This window comes from Acomys russatus, chromosome 28, assembly GCF_903995435.1.
Source record: "Acomys russatus chromosome 28, mAcoRus1.1, whole genome shotgun sequence".
Lineage (NCBI taxonomy): Eukaryota > Metazoa > Chordata > Mammalia > Rodentia > Muridae > Acomys > Acomys russatus.
Window position 1 is genome coordinate 39,019,693 of NC_067164.1, and position 17,786 is coordinate 39,037,478.

The window sequence follows — 17,786 nt, forward strand, 5'->3', positions numbered from 1 at the left end:
TTGCGCTAACTAGCCTGCACTAAACACTTAGGCATCTTTCTGGATAGTGACTGGTGCCAGCGACACGCCTGGGAAAGCAAATGGTTTACCTTCATCTGCAAATGGTGGCTGGGAGTCTTTAGCATGTGGGTGTGCTAAGCAAGGTGCTACTTTATATAAAATCTGCACAAGTAGTGGGATTTTGAAAACTAAATACAGCTTAATTTTATTGCTATTTTATTCAGAAACTTACTAATACTATTTTACTAATTTATAAATAATGTGTCAAACATATTTGAGGGAAATTTGTATTTTTTACAGATTTTAATTTTCTTTTATGTGTATGAGTGTATTGCCTACATGCATGTCAGTGCGGCACATGTATGCAGTAGTGCCAGCAGCTGCCATGTGGTGCTAGGAACCGAACCCAGGTTCTCTGCCAGAGGGACACCTGCTTTTGACTGTTTCTTCATCTCCCCAGGCCCCAAGAGAAAGTTTTAATATGATAATTGCCTAATTGAAACAATCTATTGTGATGCAACAGAAAGATGAAATCAGAAAAGCCAGGTGTGGAGTTTGGTGGCCCAGCAGCGCCTTGGTGGCCACAGCCTCTCTCCCTGAGATGCACGTACTCATTTGTAACCGAAATGTCGTGTTTCAGGAGGAATGGTTTATAGCGAATAAATGTGATGCTATGTGCTTGTAAGTGACAAATCACTGAAGTTTCATTTTTAAGTATTCAAGCAAACCTAGTAATAGTTTGTTACTGTTTAAATTAGAATATACTGATAACCTAAAATCTAAACTTACTGTGCTTATTTTCTCTTTAAATTGCAAATTCTTAATAGATACACTACACAAAAGATGGAGCATTGTGTCTTCACCCGAGAGAGAGATCACACTGGTGAACCTAAGGAAAGATCCAAAGCACGGCTTAGGTGAGTCACCATGAGATGCCACAGGTGAGGGGGAAACACAGCCTGGCACTGGAGCCATTGCCAGCACTCCCCTTTTCTTGTTTTTATTTACTTACTGGTTATCATACAAACAAGTGGGTTTCACTGTGACATCTTCAAGGGTATGTACCATTGTGATTGTTACTTCTGGCCCCTTGTCCTTCCCTTCCCCTCTCCCCTTCTCCTGGGCACCAAGGCTAACCAAGATGCTGGCCACCCTGGTCATCAGGGCCGGAGACAATGTGCAAGTGACCCCGTTTCATGTGCTAGTCATTGCACTGAGTATCGACATCTGTTTCAAGCAGATAGATCATGAGTCGCTTAAAAAAAATGAGCGTCATAAAATTCTTTTTAATGTTCTATTTTACAGGGTTTCAAATTATTGGTGGGGAAAAGATGGGAAGACTGGATCTAGGTGTGTTTATCAGTTCAGTCACCCCCGGAGGACCGGCTGACGTGGATGGATGCCTGAAGCCTGGTACTTCACGTTTTGATAATGTCCTATGTAGTTTCTAAGACATGAGTTGAAACAAAGCAAAAACAGTAGAGTTTCTAAGGTTTGGCGAGACTTGCACTTTGTTGTTGAGCATTCTGGATGGTGTGTTTTCCAGGAGACCGTTTGATATCTGTGAACAGTGTGAGTCTGGAAGGCGTCAGTCACCATGCTGCAGTTGACATTCTGCAGAATGCACCTGAAGATGTGACACTTGTCATCTCCCAGCCAAAGGAAAAGCTATGCAAAGGTAATGCATCTCAATGCATTGGCCCCATGCTTCGTCACATGCCTAATTGTTGTAATCTGCGCATCAGTATAACCTGTTCTGTATGGCTCATCTTCAGTAAGATGAACAATGCATCTCAGTGCATTGGCCCCATGCTTCATCACATGCTTGTCTAATTGTTGTAATCTGCGCATCAATAAAACCTGTTCTATATCACTCATCTTCAGTAAGATGAACAAATCTGAATTCCACATACAAACAAAATGATGCCACATATATTCCAATATCTTGCTGTGTTCCTTCTCCTCTTAGTCCTGAGAGAATTAGACCTGCTTGTCAATGTTGATGTGGCCATGTAATACTGACCTGTAGAGTCCCGTCTAAACATCCATTTTTATGAAAATGAAGACAGTAAACCAGAAATGTAGTAAAAGCAAAAAGACTATGTTCTTGTTACTTAAAAAAAAAAAAGGCAGTAGCCATCTTCCTGCCTTCTTTCCTCACTAAGAGGATTGGCGAGGACAGTACATCCTGAGTCACGCAGCCTGTGTGTGGTAAACAGCGCCGCAGACAATAGTGAGGCAGCAGTCCATAGTTTGCACTACCCAAATCCCCCAAGCAGACAAGGCCTCATTATGATTAGAGGACAAATGATGAAAATTAAGTTATATGGTTAGTATATTTCAGGTGCATATTAAAAGCATAAAATGTCCATTTTGGCTATCATTATTAATTATAGTTTTCAAAAATAGCAAAATGCTAGGTGTTGTGTAAGTTTCATCCCTGAGATACCGGAATATGTTAAAGGAACTTAAATTAGAGCCAGGCATGGTGGCACACGCCTCTAATCCCAGCCCTCGGGAGGCAGAGGCAGGTGGATCACTGTGGGTGCAAGGCCAGCCTGGTCTACAAAGCAAGCCCAGGGCAATGAAGGCTACACAGAGAAACCCTGTCTCAAAAAGAACCAAAGAAAAACAAAAAAGAAAAATCAGGCAAACAAAAAAAAGAACTTAAATTAGAGCTGGTATTTGGAACATGTCTGTAATCCGAGCATTCGGGAGGAGGAGGCAGGAGGATTGGCACAGGCTTGAGGCCATCTTACACTACATAACAATTAGCAGGCTAGCCAGGGCTGCAGGCCTGCACTGCCAGGCCCGGCTGAGCCTTCTACTCTACTGTTTGACATGAGGGAAGGCAGCTGCAGTTGGAAATTTGTAGTGTGCCTCTGGGTTTCAAGATTGCTCTCTCTCTCTAAGATTGTGCGCTCGCGCTCTCTCTCTCTCTCTCTCTCTCTCTCTCTCTCTCTCTCTCTCTCTCTCTCTCTCTCTCTGTGTGTGTGTGTGTGTGTGTGTGTGTGTGTGTGTGTGTGTATTCATACGTGCATTCAGTTTGCCTTGCAGAAAGTTTATCAGTTTTGAACTTCATGATTGTAGCTATCTTCTTAACGTGGCATGATATCTTTTATTATGAGAAATATAATAGCTTAATTTTCTGGACATGGAACTGTATGCCTTTAATCCAAACACTCAGTAGGAAGAAGCAGGCAGATCTCTGAATTTGGGGCCAGCCTGGCCAACATAGCAAGTTCCAGGCCAGCTAGACACTAATATGAATCTGGTTAACTTGCTTATAATAGGATCAGAAATATAAATGTTTCTAGAAGTTAGAAATAAAACTAAAAACAGGAATATGTGCATTCAAGTTCTGACTTAGGCTACCAGTTGCCTTGCAGAAAGTTTTGTCAGTTTGTGGCCTAACTAAGTGGACAGGGCAGCCCTCCTCATACTTTAGTGACACTAGAAATACCACTCTCTCCTAGCCAGGCACAGTGGCGCACGCCTTTAATGCCAGCACTCAGGAGCAAAGGCAACTGGGTCTCTGTGAGTTCGAGGCCAGCCTGGCCTACGGAGCGAGTCCAGCAGAGCCAAGGCTACACAGAGAAATCCTGTCTTGGAAAAAAAAAATCCCTTTCTTTTTCTTTCTCAGCCAAATAAGGGCAAAGAAGAACCTTAACGTTAGACTGCCTATCCTTGAGAAAAGCCAACATTTCTCTTCATATACTTACTCATTTGTATTTTTCTTTAGATTCCTATGTGTGTGTTATACCTTTGTTCCTCAGGAGTTTCTAATGTGTGTGTGTATGTGTATATGCTGTGATTTTATTGTTGAAAAATAGTCTTGCTCTCGAATTGCTCATGTGATTCACTTTTACCCTTGATGTCACTTACTATTTAAAAACTGTAATACTTTTATAAATTCACATCTCTGATTCTCATAAGTGACTTTGGTAAGGAGTGTGTGTAAAAGTTTAGAGATGGTTCTTCCACCATGTTACCCGGAGCCGAAACACACAGGCTGGCTGGGCTGTGGCTCGGAGGGAGAGAGATGATTTACATTCACAAGTCCCCGGGTTTAACTCCCAATACCCTCAAAACAAATGAGATGAAATGAAAAGACAAGCACCAAAAGCCATTCTGCCAGGATAACAAGAAGCAAGCGCACAGAAATACGACCGAAGGCTGTGATGCAGCTCAGTGGTAGCGCGGCTGCTTAGCCCTGTGTGAGACCGTCACTCCAGCTCTGCCGTCAGTCATCTTAAGGAAAAGACTAAGAATTTTAGAGACTCAAAGAGTCTCTGAAATCGGGAAAATCGTTAGGAAGGGGAGCAGAGATGGAGCTCTGGAGTTCAGACCAAGGGCTCCTTAAGTAAGAGTTTCACCAGAGCAGTCTGAGGAGACAGAACAAAAGACCTCTAGGAGCCCCCAGCCTGCACTGCACATTGAAAACGTGATTACTCTATAAAGTCCTCCCACATCTCTTCAAAAGAGCCTGTGTGTGTCTGTGTATTTGTATTTATTTGTGCATTTATGTGTTGATTTGTGTGTGAGAGTGTGTATTTACACACACGTGTGTCATTGACTTCGTTTCTCATTATTGGGTCTTAACTTTTAGTGCCTTCCACTCCTGTGCACTTTGCCAATGGGATGAAAAACTACATGAAGAAGCTGCCCTACACGCACGACACTGCTATAGACCCTTCAGAGGAGCAGCCCTGGCCACGCGGCACTCTGAGGCACCTCAAAGACAGTCCATGTGGGCTCCCTGGGGGCCTGCGGGAAGGAAGCCTCAGTTCCCAAGATTCCAGGACTGAAAGTGCCAGCTTGTCCCAGAGCCAAGTCAATGGCTTCTTTGCCAGCCACTTGGGTGACCGAGGCTGGCAGGAACAACAGCATGGCAGCCCGTCTCCATCTGTAGCGTCCAAGGTCACTGAGAGGACCTTCTCCGACAGTAACCAAAGCAAAGCTAAGTGGCCAGGCATCTCTGATGTAGCCGAGCACTCTGATCGAGCTGATTCCGACACAGATGACGCCATTTATGCCAGCAGTCAGGACCATCAAACACCAAAAAAGGCATGGTTTAATTTTAATGCTTTGTGGGCATCAAACAGAACTGGTAATTCTGTTAGAGTGATATGACCTACTAAGATGCTTGGATGATTCCAGAAAGGAAGAGCAGTTCAGATCTTACACTCCTAACTGCTGCTGCACTTGACGCTTCTAACACTAACCCTGAAGGCTACAGTCCTACACGTTGGTCACTGCGCACGTATTTTACATGTGTCAGTAAGAGAACTGCGAGATCTGAAAAACTGCTCATGAGCTGTTCATAGGACGAGCAGCTGGGTTGCTGTGGAGAACCTACGTTCTTCTGAAGTTCTGAGTGGGATGCTCACATCCCTAAGTTTCATAAGGGAAGCTTGGGTCTGTTTACAGGAAACGCAGTGTTCCTCACTGGAGTGTCCCGCCCTCTGGGGCAGGGTGTGGCCGCCGCCCCTGTATGTGGGCTGCATCTGGGAGTGTAGTGGAGTTGGCCTGAGGCCGTTAGCGTAGACACTGGCTTAGTCCACTTCCTTGGTATGTATTGACTTGAAGAAGGCGGCACCCTTCAGACTCAGGGACAGAAGAAGCTTGGGCGAAGGCCCTTCGAAAGCGAGGTTTGTTCTGCGTTTCCTCTGCCTCACCCCGCTTCACCTTCTGGGTGTCAGTTTCCTAGAGTGCCCTGAACTGATAGTCTCCTGCCTTTGGTGGTTCTGAGACATTCTATCCCTTAATACCTTGCTTTAAAAAATGTTTTAGCCGGGCAGTGGTGGCGCACACCTTTAATCCCAGCACTCAGGAGGCAGAGGCAGGTGGATCACTGTGAGTTCGAGGCCAGCCTAGTCTACAAAGCAAGTCCAGGACAGTCAAGGCTACACAGAGAAACCCTGTCTCAAAAAACAATTTTTTTCCCCAAAAAAATATTTGTTTCTCCTAACAATTCGTTTTGGCTCTAACTAGAAATCCCTCTTTTGTTTGTGTGTTTTTCTTTGTTAAGGAACCCTCCTCCTCAGTGAATACATCCAACAAAATGAACTGTAAAACCTTTTCTGCATCACCTCCTAAGCCTGGAGAAGTCTTTGAGGTTGAACTGGCTAAAAATGACAACAGCTTGGGAATAAGTGTCACGGTACTGTTTGACAAGGTTTTCACATTTTCTCTTCTTCACGTGCAGCAGATTCTTGTAGCCCAACTCGTTCACTGAATTCTTTTCGCCTCAGACGGGACACTTGCCAGAAGTATTCAAAACCTTTTGAAATTTGTACTCTACTCTTTTTTCTAGTGGTTTAAAAAAAATTGGCAACTACCTATTCTCCACACATTTCATAGTTGCTTGATTTAAGTATAACGTGTGAAGAATGTGACATGGATGGGTATTTTCATGTACATCTGGCAGTTTCTGCGTGTGTGAAGTCACGAGATGCTGTCTCTTTTATCTATCCTGTGAATAACCAAGGACCATGGGTATTGAGGTGCTAATTCTCTCCACAATACATATGACTTTGTAACATGTTTAAAACCTTAAAAGTAGAGGTTCCAAAATTATTTATTTATTCATATATATATATATATATTTCAGATAAGGAAGATATGTACATAAACTAGTTGATAAAATTATTTTAGAATTCTATAATCCATTACTCCTGAATTACAGCTTTACTGTTTGTCACATTCTATGCATTACTTATCGTTACATGAAACAGTTACTCAGCCTAGCTGAGTAAGCACTGTAGCGTGCCAAGGTCAGAAGCCTAGTTGCCGACACATTTAGAACATAGCGCGTCCCTCTGGCCCCTTTCTCTATAACTTGCATAATTGTTTTATGCTGAAAGGACAATACATTTTCATAAGATGTAGAAAACAGATTGATTATACATGTAGCATTTTTAAAAAGCTTCCTGGGCATGGAGATGAGTCAGTAGGTTCAGTCACCAACACCCACATTAAAAAAGCAGAAACAGCCGGGTGTGGTGGTGCACACCTTTAATCCCAGCACTTGGCAGACAGAGGCAGGTGGATCGCTGTGCATTCAAGGCCAGCCTGATCTACAAAGCGAGGCCAGGACAGCCAGGGCTACACGGAGAGACCCTGTCTCAGAAAAAAACAAAAACAAACAAACAAAAAAAAAAACAAAAAAGCGGAACCAGGACACATAGTGCACACTTCCCCCCAGCACTGGGCCAGGAAGATTCCAAGGCATGGTGATCATCCAATCCAGCCTAGACAGTGGGTTCCAAGCTCAGAGAGAGACCCTGCCTCAAAAATGAGAGAAGCAATTTAAAAGGACACTCAACACCGACCTCTGTGTTAACATGCACACGGACACACATGAACGTGTACCTGTACATGCATGGGTGCATGCATGCACAGAACCTTTTCTACCAGAGTCTTGTTTGTTTGGGATTTTGTTTTCTTTTGTTGTGTTTTTTGAGACAGAGTCCATCCATGTAGCACTGCCTGGCCTGAAACTCACAGAGATCTGCCTGCCTGTTACCTGAAGTGTGGGGATTAAAGGTGCACTCCACCACTGTCGGCCTCCTTTAAAGATAAAAGAAGAGCCGCTTTTCCAGAGATTCGCTCTTGGATTTCGCAGATGCAGTCTGCTGTATATGTACTGGGTGTTTCTTGATAGTTATGTTCCTACAGTGATCTTGCAGGCATGGGCTGTGCTTTCTGCTTGCTCACAGTGCGTGACATAGAAGGGGGGGGCAGTTCCCCACCTCGTCAAATGCAGGAGAGAGATGGGAGAGAGGAGGAGGAAGGAAAGAGAGGAACAAAGGAAGAACTGACTGCTGTTTGGGGAGTGTAGCTAACAGTGCTGCTGGGCATTGGAGCCTGCTGACGTGGAGTCACCGCTTCCTGGTGCTCAGCTTTGAAAGCATGCAAATGACTCACGCCAACACGTGCTACCTTGTCTTCTCTGTCTAGGGAGGTGTGAATACCAGCGTGCGACATGGTGGTATTTATGTGAAAGCCATTATTCCCAAAGGAGCAGCAGAGTCAGATGGCAGAATTCACAAAGGTACGATGTCTATGTGGACGCATTAATCACATGCACAAATATCACAGAAAATATGACACTGACACTGGGTGATGGTGAGGCTTTTAATCCCAGCACTTGGGAGGCAGAAGCAGGCAGATCTCTGGAGTTTTCAGGCCTCTACAAGGTGAGTTCCAGGTTATCCAGGGTTGCATAGAGAGACCCTGTCTCAGCCGGGCGTTGGTGGCACACGCCTTTAATCGCAGTACTTGGGAGGCAGAGACAGGTGGGTTGCTGTGAGTTTGAGGACAGCCTGCTCTATAAAGCAAGTCCAGGACAGCCAAGGCTACACAGAGAGACCCTGTCTCAAATTCTAAGATGACAAAGGAAGGCATTACAGAGTTTTAAAGTCACCTAAGAACATGCTCAGCTTTAAAACTACATTTAAAAATCTATGAGCTAAACGCTGGGTATGGTGGCACACGCCTTTAATCCCAGCACTCAGGAGGCAGAGGCAGGGGGATCTCTGAGTTCGAGGCCAGCCTGGCCTACAAAGAGAGGTCCAGGACAGCCAGGGCTACACAGAGAAACCCTGTCTCAAAGAACAAAACAAAACAAAAAAAATCTATGGGTTGGGAAATTGAGTTGCCCAGCGGTCAAGAGCCCTTAATTGTTCTTGCCAAGGACCGGGGTTTGATTCTCAGGACCCCCTTGCAGGCTCACCACTTCCTCAGGCAGCAGGCAGCGTGTGGTACACAAACATAGTGCAGGCAAAACACTCATATGAATAAATAAATCTAAAAATATATATATTTTAAAAAATAAAGTACCCGATGCCGTAGCCAAACCTCATCTTCCTCCTTAGCCCTTAGCAGAGAATGGCCGGAGGTCTCTGTGGCTTCTTACTATGCTCAGCAGCATTGTGTGGGCAGAGGGGTGACAGGAAAAGTGGGGGGGAGCCACTCACTATATCTGTAGGAGCTCACTAGAAACGTTTTCATAGCGTGCGTTTCTAGTTCATCTTCTCTTTCCTCGTGCTCTAAGTGTGTTGCTGTGAACCTATGTCACTCAGCCAGGTGGGAAGCTGAGGCAGGGGGTCACACATTGCGGCCAGCCTGGATCACTGTTCCATCCACTGGGGTTAATGGTGTTTCTTTACCAGTTTCTTCTGGATTACCAGAAATACTTGCCCAATATTCAATTTTCTCCAAAATCTGTCTCTCTCCCCAGATTAGCAACCCTATAGAATGATTGTTTTATGGCTCACTTGAAAACTGCTTCCCAACTTGCAGGTGATCGCGTGCTGGCTGTTAATGGAGTCAGCCTGGACGGAGCTACCCACAAGCATGCTGTGGAAATACTAAGGAACACAGGGCAGGTAAGGGGCCGCTGTGCCAACCTGCGTGCTACCTTAGAACACAGCAGGGAGGCGAGGATTCCAGTCCGGTGACCCTGTCAGTCAGGAAGCCACGCCACGGCCTTGGTGCAGCCGTGCAGCGCTCAGTGTTGCCGCTGCTGTTTTCCTTCCAGTCGGGAAGCGGGCGTTCTGAGGAGATTCTCCATCACGAGGCTGACCCTCTCTGCCGTGTTTAGCCCTGCTTAGCAAGTGGCCTGATGGGAAGTGGTGGAGATGGGACTGCTAAATGTTTCATAAACATCTACAAATTTCTAGTGATTTTTCGCTCCTATTTTTCTTCAACCCGAAAGCTAGATCCAGTGTGTTCAAATACCTTTTCGGTCAGGAGTTGACCAAATTATTTAAATGGTATTTTACTCTCTGGTGACTTTCTCCCAAAACCCGAATAATCTATAATACATACACACACACACACACACACACACACACACACCATACATATGTATTTGACATGCTTTATAATAACTTTTTCTCTTATTATCATACAGAAAATAATGAAAAATTTTATTTTGAGACTTCAGTATCTTTCTCCTGTTCCTTTGTTGTTTCTCTTATTATCATACAGAAAATAATGAAAAATTTTATTTTGAGACTTCGGTTTCTTTCTTCTGTTCCTTTGTTGTTTTCCCCTTTCTGTTTTGGTGGACCACGTAGCTCTTTATTACACCTCCAACTATACAAGGTTTCTCCGTCTTCTCAGCTAATGACGCGCGGTTCCATCTTCTTAGGTGGTTCATCTCTTGTTAGAAAAGGGGCAGTCACCAACACCCAGAGAGCACGATCCTGCAGGCCCACAGTGCACCCCTGCAGACCAGGATGCCCAAGGCCAAGCCTCAGAAAAGATGAAGAAAACGGCTCACGACAAAGACTACAGCTTTGTCACCGAAGGTCAGGCCTTGGCGGGTCAGGGCATGCTGCACAACGAATACGCGTCGAGTTAGAATTCACACTTGACTATCTCTGTTCTTGTCAGTGGCAGAACTCAGGCAGTACCAGCCTGACCAGCACGCGCTCGAGATGCGGGGCAGTGAAGTCATGTCTGACTGTGGCCATTTAATAATACCTTATTCTGAAATGTTCACTTAGTCCAGACATGATTCATGTCCCATTAATAGAAGTGTAGACCTCTCACCTCAAATGGCAGAGTGTACAATAGCTACAGTATACAGTTGTTAAGTTGTGAATGAAATTTGTTAAGGAGAAAATAATGGAATGGCTTTAAACCCTCTTGTACCTTAAATTTTGTTTTATTTTGGGTTTTGGTTCTGAGATAAGACCTTGTTTAGCCTCAGTTTCCCAAGTGCTGGGATTACAGGCATATGCAATCACACCTACCTGTGGATTTTTTATATTTCTATTTATGGTTACCCTGGACAGGAATCCATTTCATATTTCCCAAATGCTCGTCTTCTTAAATATGTGGCAGCCTATATAGACATAATAATAGTTGGTAATAAGCCAAGATACGGAGGCTGATGTCCTGTGCATTCTCATGAGGCTGGTTTGGTGCTAATCCTGGCATGTGGTGCTAATCCTGATGTGTGGTGCTAATCCTGGTGTGTGGTGCTAATCCTGATGTGTGGTGCTAGTCCTGGTGTGCCCTCGGCTCTGAGATACTTTAAGTGGTTCACATGCTTTTGCTTTGGAGCTGCTGATACAGTTAATGTTTTCTCTTTAGTTTAAATTTCTATTTATTTCACACATCTTAGTAACCCTGAATCAGTCCAAAATATAGAGCAGCCAATATTTGTGTTTTGACACTGAATTTAAAGGCGGTGTACCTACTCCATCACATCTCTCTTCTTTTTTCAAATGCATAAATTTTCTTCCTGGTTTTAATTCTATTTTACCTGTGAGAATTTTGTTGGAATGTCATTGTAACTTAACCTGGATTAAATTAGGCCTCACCAAAACATTGCAGTGTGAACTCATGTCCCCTCACCCCACACTAGCCTTTGTTACGTTCTTCTTGTCGTCCCTCTTCCTCAAACATCTGCATTTTCCTGTAACCCTCCCGTCCCTGTTTTAACTTGCTCTTCGTCCAAGCCTCTGGAAGCAGATGGCACTGACACACAGCTCCCCTTTGAGAACCTGGCTTGTAAGCGCTTCCCACACCAGCAGTTGGCTTCAGATAGTTAACTCAAGTTTCAGTAATGGAGTCGATCAGGTGTCTGCAAAGCAAGTGTGAAGTTCTGGGTTTGGGTGCCCGGCACCCAAGTAGAACTGGACATGGCGGACACATCAGTAACCTTAACAGGTGGCTGGTGACAAATCAGTGAGCTCAGGGACGATGAAAGACCCTGTCTCAAAAATTACAAACGACAACAGTGGAGGGCGACAGAGGAAGGCACAAGCACACGCATCGCACACGGATTGACAAGTCAGAAAGCGTTCCTTAATGCTGGGAAGAGAGAGTGTAATAGTGCAGTACACACTGAAATGTCTAAGGGTGTGTGTGTGTGTGTGTGTGTGTGTGTGTGTGTGTGTGTGTGCGCGCGCGCGCGTGCTCACAGCCTCATAATAACTTTTTAATTTTTTTTCTCTAGATAATACATTTGAGGTCCAACTGTTTAAAAACAGCTCTGGCCTAGGATTCAGCTTTTCTAGAGAAGATAATCTTATTCCAGAACAAATAAATGCCAGCATAGTAAGGGTTAAAAAGCTCTTCCCTGGACAGCCAGCCGCGGAAAGTGGGAAAATTGATGTTGGAGACGTCATATTAAAAGTTAACGGAGCCTCACTGAAGGGGCTGTCTCAGCAGGTGAGGCGGGCAGGGCGGGCGGGGCCAGTGTTTCAGTGACTTGAGGATGTGCCAGTGGGTGCACTGGCTCTTTACTTCTTTCTGGCTTACCTCCTCTTCCTCATGTGCCTCCAGGAAGTCATCTCTGCTCTCAGGGGGACAGCACCGGAAGTATCCTTCCTTCTCTGCAGACCCCCACCTGGTGTGCTGCCAGAAGTCAATGCCAGTGCCACAGTTTTGGTAAGGCATTTCCATCCGGTAGTGGTCTGCTTGTTTGGCTGCAGTTGTTACCTCAAGGATTGGTACACTGGGCTCACACCTGGAAGGTGCGAGCTTGTATTCTAATAGTGTTTGCAGGAAAATCTGCCTTTGGCCTTTGGCTTCAGAGTTCACTCGCTGGAGTCAGGAGCTTTCACCTGGGTACTGGGGGCGAAGGTGTGTGTGAGCAGGACATAACCAGAAAGTGGTGTTTCTGAAGCTTTCATTACACATAGCTTTGAAGAAATCCTGGGGCCTGAACGAGCACAGACTGCTCTTGCAGAGGCCACTAAAACTGTTTGCAATTCCAGCTCCAGGGACCCTGGTGCCTCCTTCTGTCCCCGTCCGACACTTGTGTGCATGCACTCACACACAGACTACATTGATCTGAGGTATCAGAAAGGACAGGCTGAATGCAACGCTCCTGAAGAGTACTTCATTTGCTCCAATATTGCTAGAGAGTGATTTGGAAATATTTGAAAAGCCTTCAAAAATGCCCTGTGCATGACAGTGCAGAGAGCCACAGAGAAGGCAGGCCATGCAGGGGAAGTGCACGCTGAGTTGTGCTAACGTAAGCAGCTTTATATTCAGAGGAGGGGGCTGAAGTAAAGGCAGCCCTCTGGAGAACTAGGACCATAGCTGTTTCCAAAGCGCATTTCAATACTTAGAAAAACACTGGGAAGATGCTCAGAAATTAGAACACTCGGCACGCATGTATTCATAAAATAAGAAATAAATCTTAAAAATAAACGTTAACTGTTAACAAAAGTCAGAACATTCGTGATAGAATCCTAAATTTTGAAAATAGAATACAAAGTTACATAACTCTAGTTCTGATTTCAATCATTAAGTCAGAGTTGACAAGATGGTTCAGTGAGTGAAATTGCTTGCTATAAGAAGCCTCGCATCAGGTGGACCTTGGGAATCCTGTCAATGTGAAAGGAGAGGACTTACCGAATTTTCCTCTCGCCTACACACACCCGCACGCGCGCGCACACACACACACACACACACACACACACACACACACACACACACACACACATACCCGCACGCACCCACACACGCACACAGGAACAATTAAAATAAAGTATAAGTCAGGCTGCCACGATGGCTCATCACGTAAGGGCGCTTGCTGCCAAGCCTGAGGACCTGGGTTCAATCCCTGGGACTTCCCTGGGTGGACGACAGAACCAACCCCAAGTTGTTCTCTGGCCTTGACACTTGCACTGTGGCATTTGTACACTGACACAATTATACATAAGCAAAAATTAGTGTAAAAATAAAATGTAAGCCATACAATCATAGCAGTTGTCATTTTGTGCTTTTCTTTAGAGAGTGTAAATTATGTTTATTATCAGATTGTTTATATTTTTGCATAAAGACTCAACAGGATCATGATCAGTTGGCCGTCCTGACGCTCTTCAACATGCTCCTTTCAGACCCCACTGCACTCTCCAGCACAAGCTTTTCTGAATAGCAGTAAAGAGCCTCCTCAGCCGGCATCCTCCTCAGCGGAGCCAGGTACCAGCTCAGGCGAGAACGAGGTGTCTGGCAAAAACAAGAAGCAGGGCAAGTCTCCATCCAGGAGAGGGAGTTACAGTGACAGCAGCGCGAGTGGAGAGGACGACCCTGTGAGAGCTCCAGCAGAGATGCCAGATGTGACCCAGACCCTGAGCAACATGGCGTTACAGGCGCACAACCAACATGAGACACCCAGAAGCCAGGAAGAATCCACATGCACCATGTTTTACCTACCCCAGAAAATACCCAGCAAACTGGAATCAGAGCGCAGGTATTGCTGGCCTTACATGGTGTCCAGAGCAGCGGGGAGAGCAGTGGCAGCGGCAGTATGAATTGTTCTAAGAGTGCAGCGTCCGGTGGACTGCTCATAATCTCACCTGACTCCAGCTCCAGAGGGCTGGGCACCTCATGAATGTGCACACACATACACATAATAGAAAACAGTTTTTAAAGAATGGGATGCCTGTGGATTCAGAATGGTTGGCAAACAATAGCAGATTAGAGGTCTCGCAGCTAGACAACCTTGTAAGACCCTCTCTTAAGTTATATATATATAATTTATATTTATAAATTTATAAAATTTGTAATATTTATAAGATATATATATATATATATATATAAGAGATCCAGGATAAAAGCAGGTAAAGCCACTGAGGCTCTCACTCCAACCCAGACAGAGACATGTTTACCTTTTTCTGCCGTGGAACAGACTGGATGTTGACACTGACAGGTAACCACACATGCTGCTGCTTCTTGTCCTGCAGCCATCTTCCTCCTCCACTGGCCCTGAGTCCTGAACAGCTCTGCCAGCCCCAGTCAGAGTGTGTTCCCACTGGCTCCATTGGTAAATACCATGCTCGCCTTGTTTCTGAACTGAACAAGCAAGAAAACTTGACAGCTCAGAAAAATGATTTGAGAAACCACCTTGACGACTCCGAGCTGGTGAGCTACTTTCTCTGTATTATAAACAATAAAACGGTGTTCAATTTTCTTGATGAAATTATAGACACATGGCATTTTCTGTTAGTTGGAGAAGAAGCTGGGTTGTAGAGAAGTTTATGCCACATTTAGTAAATGAATAATCTCCCTCTCTGATGTCCCCTCGTGAGAAACTAGGGGAAGATAAAAAGTCTTGCTTATCCCTCTGACTTCCTCACTCCCTTGCTGCCATTTTGGCAGACAACCACAGACAGATCACCTAATTCTTGTGATCCCTGGTAGCGTTGGCTATCCAGTGGGCTGCCGGCTTCAGAAGACTGGCAGTGATTAAATGAAAAACCATATATAAACTCTTAGCACAGTGTTGAGACACTGCTACAGATAGATACTCATCATTATTTTATTTCTTGAGTCTCTGTGAATTACCTAATGATTTTGTGTGTGTGTGTGTGTGTATGTGTGTGTGTGTGTGTGTGTGCGCGCACATTTGCATGTGAGTGTTTATGTGGCTGTATGTGTGTGCATGTGGAGACCAGAGATCAACCTCAGGAATTGTTTTTCTAGCCATCCATTTTGTTTTTGTATTACATTAGTTCTTTGAGAATTTCTCTTATTTGTGTGATTGCTTGCTGGCCTGTTTATTTATTCATTTTACATCTTGATTGCAGTTTCCCCTCCCTTCTCTTCTCCCGGTCACTCTCCCTCCTCCCTACCTCTCCTCTTGCTCCTCAGTTTCCCCCTCCTCCCTACCTCTCCTCTTGCCCCCCGGTTTCCCCCTCCTCCCTACCTCTCCTCTTGCCCCTCAGTTTCCCCCGTTCACTTCTTTTCTCTTCAGAAAAGGGCAGGCCTCCCATGGTTATCAGCCAGCCATGGCATATCAGGTTGTAGCGGGACTAGGTACCTCCTCTTCTGTTAAGACTGATGAAGCAACCCGGCAGGAAGAAAGTGTCTCCGAGGCAGGCAGCAGAGTCTGAGGCAGCCCCTGCTCCCACTGTTTGTTAGAAGTCCCCCAAGAAGACCACACTACACAACTGTAATGTGCAGAGACCCTAAGTCTGACCATGTGGGCTCCCCAGTCCATTAAAGGCTCACAACCAAAATACAAGAGAATTTCATACATGCATAAAACATCACATTCACCCCTTATTCTTCCCCCCTCATTCCTCTAAGATCCGTCCCATCCCTCATCTCTACCAAAGCTCAAAGACCCCCTTTTTCTAGATAACCCACTTTACACTTCAAAATATGTTACATGTTCCGAAAGAAAGAGACATTGTATCTAGAGTTGAAAAGATTGCAATTGGTTCTCTTCACTTAACCACAGGCAACAGTGTTCATGTGTGATTGGCCATAGGACAGAGCAGACAAGCTGACGTCACTCTGTTCTTCCTCTAGGAGGTAGAACTTCTTGTTACCTTGATTAAGTCAGAAAAAGGAAGTCTGGGTTTCACCGTGACCAAAGGCAGTCAGAGTATTGGCTGCTATGTCCACGATGTCATACAGGATCCAGCCAAAGGTGATGGAAGGCTAAAGCCAGGAGACCGGCTTATAAAGGTGAGACATTTAGGGGCTGGAAGGATGGCTCAGTGGTTTAAAAGCACAGGCTGGAGCTGGAGAGATGGCTTAGAGGTTAAGAGCATTGTCTGTTCTTCCAAAGGTCCTGAGTTCAATTCCCAGCAACCACATGGTGGCTCACAACCATCTATAATGAGCTCTGCTGCCCTTCTCTGGCGTGTAGGCACATGTGCGGGCAGAATACTGTATTAATTAATTAATCAATAATTTAAAAAAGAATATAAGCTGCTCTTTCAGAGGACCTGGCTTTTATTCCCAGCACCAACATGTTGGTTTACAATTACCTGTAGCTCCAGTTTTCAGGAACTCAACACCATCTCCTGACCTCTGCAGGCAGAGGCACGGCACACAAGTGGTGCACAGACATACACATGCAGGCAAAACACCCACATGCATACAGTAAGATATTATTTAAAGTGAGACATTTAAGGGAAATGGGGACATTAATACAGATGTGACTATCTTAATCCAATTTTTGTTACTGTCGTGAAAATCCTTACACAGGTCAACTTTAAAAAGAAAGGTTTAGTGAGCCCACAGTGTGGGAGCTTTAAGGACATGGTAGCTAAGCCCCGGTGTGAGAGGGGGAAGTCTGCTCCTCCTGCAGGCACACCTCCGGTCTAGCTGGCGTGGTTGCTGACTAGACGTGCCCACTTAATAGCCCACTGCCACATGAGCCTTTGGAGACCAAACTTCAGCCACGGTCAACACTGGGAAGGAAGGAAGCTGAGTTATTTACTATGAGAGTTTCTCAGGTTCATGTTTCCATTCCCCAACACTTTACAGTAAAGGCATTAGCAAGGCTGAGTGGCACCTGCCGGTGACCTCAGCACTTGGGAGGCAGAGGTGGTAGAGTCAGGAGTGCACATAATGAGTTCGGCGTGAGGCCCTATCTCCAAAGGGGTTGGGGGGGGGGCGGGGGCAAGAGGATGAGGAATATAGCTCAATTGGGATGTGTGTGTGTGTGTGTGTGTGTGCGCGCGCGCGCGCCATTCATGAAACCTGGATTCAAGCCCCAGCGCTACACAAACCTGTCATGGTGGCACAGCCCTGTAATCCCAACAACTGGCATGTAGAGAGAAGAGGGTCCGCAGCTCTTTCTCCCCACAGCCTTTACATACACGGCTCTTTGGGAGTTGCTTCAAGTTGCTGCTTAGACCGAGAGTCCTCTTCAGGGTCTCTCAAGTCCATGTGACAGAAAGCGTCTTAAAGTCTGGAGGGCAGTGAAGTATGCATGTATTTGTTAGCAACTTTGTGTTGCTCATAAAGTCTTGATCACCGTCCCTATAGTTTCTGCAGGGAACTGGATTCTAATAAAT

At 45.2% G+C, this 17,786-nt stretch overlaps 1 protein-coding gene across 1 annotated transcript in view; it reads left to right on the forward strand.

Moving 5' to 3' along the window:
* Positions 1-17,786, forward strand: part of Ptpn13 (protein tyrosine phosphatase non-receptor type 13) — a 117,453-nt gene that overhangs the window by 77,767 nt on the left and 21,900 nt on the right. The window contains 13 exon segments of the mRNA XM_051170873.1: positions 828-917; positions 1,306-1,413; positions 1,547-1,678; positions 4,610-5,067; positions 6,032-6,178; positions 7,963-8,056; positions 9,307-9,392; positions 10,160-10,319; positions 11,978-12,192; positions 12,307-12,405; positions 13,872-14,224; positions 14,718-14,895; positions 16,288-16,446. Coding sequence (XP_051026830.1) covers positions 828-917; positions 1,306-1,413; positions 1,547-1,678; positions 4,610-5,067; positions 6,032-6,178; positions 7,963-8,056; positions 9,307-9,392; positions 10,160-10,319; positions 11,978-12,192; positions 12,307-12,405; positions 13,872-14,224; positions 14,718-14,895; positions 16,288-16,446 — 2,279 coding nt within the window.